The sequence below is a fragment of the Coffea eugenioides genome, chromosome 2 (genome assembly GCF_003713205.1).
Source record: "Coffea eugenioides isolate CCC68of chromosome 2, Ceug_1.0, whole genome shotgun sequence".
NCBI classification, from domain to species: Eukaryota; Viridiplantae; Streptophyta; class Magnoliopsida; order Gentianales; family Rubiaceae; genus Coffea; species Coffea eugenioides.
The window spans coordinates 73,562,539-73,566,886 of NC_040036.1; the positions used below are offsets into that span (position 1 = coordinate 73,562,539).

Consider the following 4,348-nt stretch of genomic DNA (forward strand, 5'->3'; position numbering starts at 1 on the left):
TTTTCACTCTGGAATTTCTCCAGAACCATCGCTTTCCGCGTAGCGTAGAGTTATCCATATCCATCCACTCGAACCGTACGCGCAGCAAACAACAACAAGAAAAGCGGCTAAAAGGGTTGAACAGAACAGCATAGATGCTTCTATGCCTATTTTGTTATGTATATGTATTTATCTTCATCTGCAAGAATCTTATGATTCAGGAAACATAAATGACGGACCACACTAAATATGCTCTCCTTTTTGGAAAAAAAAAAAAAAAAAACTTCCCTCTGTTTGAATTTTGATGATGTGATTTGGGTCGGTTTGGTATTGGGATAGGAATCTTCTCTGTCATTTCCTTTTCTCAAGTCGTAAGCTTTGCATTTGCAGCCTCCTATATATTGTCGTACCCATTCCTGCGTTCTTCGCCATCCAAATTTCTTGAATATTAGTTCCTGTAGTATCCAATTCTTTTCTCTTATAAAACCATCTTTTGTTGCTTTCAATCTCATATTGATCCTTCAAGAAAAGAGAAGGGAAAGCTTCGAGTTTTGATCTAGAATGGAGTGTTATCCATTGGACCTTACCATCATATCTGCAGAGGGATTAAAGAATGTCAACGTGTTCTCGAGAATGGATGTTTTTGCCGAGGTTAGGATTTTGGGATACCCCAAGAACAAGCAGAAGACGCACGTTGACAAGAATGGTGGCACCGCTCCCAAATGGAACCATCACATGAGATTCATAATTGATGAGCCTTCCCTTAACAATCCAGGCGTATCCCTCCTCATTAAGCTCAAGTCTGACCGCACTTTCGGCTCTGACAAGGAGATTGGAGAGGTTAACCTCCCGATCTCTGAACTTTTCAATGGTGGTGTCGATGCTGACACGAAGGATTCAGGCGAAAGGGTCGTGGAATATCAGGTCAGGACCTCCTCGGGAAAGCCCAAGGGAACCATCAAGTTCTCGTACAAGTTTGGGGAAAAGTTCAAGCAAGAGGTGGAAGCCAAGAAGAAGAATGTGGGTGAGCCTGTAACCGCTTATCCTGCCCCGCAACATGCTGCAGGGGCTAGCATGGCATACCCGCCCCATTATGATCAGGGTTATGCTATGCCCCCTCCCAGTTACCAGCAGCCCTATGGAGGATATGCTCCTCCTCCTCCAGGATATGGTGGATACCCTCCTCCTTCAGGGTATCCACCTGCAGGTGCACCAGGATATGGATATCCACCCCCGCCCGGGTACGGATATCCTCCTCAGCCATACCAGCAAGTCCAGCCCCCTAAGAAAGAAAAGAACAAGATGGGAGGTCTTGGCCTGGGGTTAGGGGCTGGATTGCTTGGAGGGCTGCTGGTTGGAGATATGATGTCTGATGTTGGAGAAATGGCTGCCTATGATGCAGGCTATGACGATGCATTGGGTTTCTAGATGATGATGATGATGATGATGGGATTATCAGTGTTCTAACCATGTTTTAATGGTTAGTTAACTTGGGTTTTTTACAGAGCTCTCTAAGGATCTGAATGGAGCTTGATGTTTTATATTAGCATAGCCATTTGTCTTTTTCGACTTTTTGGTGTTTTGAGAGGGAGAGAGAGAGACTGGAATGGGGAATGATAAACAGAAACATTATGTTGATGTATATATGTTTTGTCATTGACCTTGACAGTAAGTCAATTCGATTGACTACTTTTTTTTTATTTTTTCTAATGTGGATCTTTTTATTTTATTTTATTTTATTTGTTTGGTCCCCTTTGTTTACATAATTTTGGTTTCTTGATTTCTCTTTTCTGCTAAATTCTGCGGCAATGTGAACTTTGAAGGACCTCCAATCTCCTAAAGCAGCAGGGTATGAGACTGTGTACCAGAACACAAGAAGGAACTCAGACCACCTTGATGTGTTCTATTGAAATGGTCTGATCAATTCAACAAAGCAATTGTGAAGGGGAGTTATAAGATGGATGCTATTATTTATTATTTCCTTGTGGTTGCACATTCGTGCACAAGATTTCATGTTATAGATTCTTCGATTCTTTTCTAATTGTTTGGAGGGTGATTTTTCGTAAAAAAAAATTTTTATATTTTTCGTGAACATATTTTCTAATTATTTTTTTAATTCACATATATTAAATCACTGCGCTATATTTTCTACGTGCAAGAAAGGCAAAACAATTTCTTGATTTCCCCCTTATAGTGGCTTAAAGGTGTCACATAATCCAATGCAAATGCCCAATTCTATAGCCCTTAGCAACATCCGAATGTCACAAGAAAATGTACAAATTTATACTTTCCATTCCAAGTTGATTGTTCATTATTTACATGTTATTGGTGTAACAAGGGGTTGCAGCTAAATTTCAGAAATTTACTTATATACTGTTTAAATTAGTTTATTCTTACCCTAGATTTTTTTTTTTAATTCTTGTGTTTATTTTCTCTCAGTCTGTTTGAGCATGCATTGTTTTCATGTGCATTCAATGTCGTATTAATTTTCAAAGTAAATACATCTCTCTCTCTCTCTTTTTTTTTGGTCCTTTAAGGGAAGATTAGTTGAAGTTGGTTAAAAGTCTTCTCCTAGATAAGAAAGAATTCGTTTGAGATTATCCTTTTACTATTAGAATTCAGCTCCATGTCTAATTCTAATCTATTTGTACTCCTTTTCTTTATCAACTTCTACATGGTCAATTAATCCTCTCTGTACAATGCTTCTTTTGCACCCTAATTTCCTCTCGATTTCTGGGATTCTTCTCTCCTGAATTCATCCAAGAAAAAATGGGCTACATACCCTTAGATATCATAGTAAAATCAGCAGACGTTTTCAAGAATTTCAATCTTTTCTCCAGAATGCATCTTTACACAACTGTATCCCTTCTAGGAGACGACGATCCTTCCACCTCAAAGCAGAAGAAAACAAAGGTTGATGAACACAGCGGGTCGCATCCCTTTTGGTGGTTTCCAATGAAGTTTCAAGTTGATGAATCAAAGTTGCAGAAAGACAATCTCATGCTTTTGTTCGAAGTGAAGTGTAGTCAAAATTTTCGTGGTGACAAAACTGTTGGTGTTCTTACCCTTTCACTAAAAGAATTATATGACTCTAGTAAAACCCAAAAATTCCCTACCAATGTTGCTCATACCATCAATTCTAGGAATTCTGGAAGACTTCATGGTGTGCTATATTTCTCGTATATGTTTTGCTGTGACAATGGCAGTGAAACTACTTACATCGATCAGAGACAGAAGAATTATCAGAGTCATGATCACCAGAAGATGGATCAAAATTCAAGAAACGATACTATTTTGTCATCTGCCCCGGTGCAATGGACTGATCCTACACCTTCAGCACCATATATTGCCATGGAAGATGATGAATATTTTTTTGCAACAAGCCCTATTGATTCATTGCCAAATTCACTAGTGAATGGCCATGGTTCTGGATCCAGTATTACGCCTTCAGCACCATATTTGCCCAGTGGAGAATGGATGTTCTTCGATTTTCTAAGGAAGATGAACTCTACAAAAAATTATTGTTATGTTTAAGATATTCTTGATGAAGAAGCCCTTTTCCATTCCCTTCAAGTTGATCTAATTGGGAGAATGAGTATAATAGGTTGAGAAGTTTATGCCACTTGAAAGTTTGTTGTGTACCTTAAACAGTACAATTTGCTAGGGTAAGTTCAACAAACCAATTCTTTTTACTTATCTTCTTAGAATTTCTGGTCTTCTTGTATGATGCCAAGTATTGCAATAGCAACCATGAGTTTCTTTCTTTCTTTCTTTTTTCTTTTTTTCAATTGTAATGTTTGTGGGAATTTTTTTTTAATAACTTCTTCCATTAGCACTAATGCACAAGTCAATTTTTCTCAACTGTCAATAGTCTTGTCTTCGTGTACGATCTACAAAGGGCAACACCAATTGACAAAGGAATTCTATGAAAGGTGTTTTTTTTTTATCAAGTTAGTGTATTTTTATGTTCCATATGTTTTTTTAACCAGTATTGTTTGAGCAAATATGAATGAAACTTCAATGTGCAAGGATTTCTAGTTATTTGCTAGTACTAAGAACGAAACAAATTAGGTTTTAGTCTCCTAGTAGACATTTTGTTGTTAGTACAAAAAGAAAGATTAGAGCAGCAGCTTGCTTATATATCATGTTGTCTTGAAGAATCTGTTGTCATCTGCAGAAAATATAGATCACACAAAGTAATTTGCTCATCAGTCATATTCTTTTTTTTTTTTCAATCTTTCCGTCTCTCTCCAGATTCTTTCCACCTCTAACTGTCAGGCATAAGTTCGAATTCTAAACTTGATAGTTGAGAAGACTCTTAACAACTCTTTCCAGCTCTCTCCTCGTCATCATCTTCCATCGCAACCTA

At 37.8% G+C, this 4,348-nt stretch overlaps 1 protein-coding gene across 1 annotated transcript; it reads left to right on the top strand.

The window, feature by feature from the left end:
• Positions 1-268: 268 nt before the first annotated feature.
• LOC113762408 (protein SRC2 homolog) lies at positions 269-1,689 on the top strand. Its single transcript, XM_027305852.1, has one exon. It carries the CDS (start codon positions 541-543, stop codon positions 1,405-1,407), a length of 867 nt encoding a protein of 288 aa, XP_027161653.1. The 5' UTR covers positions 269-540; the 3' UTR covers positions 1,408-1,689.
• Positions 1,690-4,348: the final 2,659 nt, after the last annotated feature.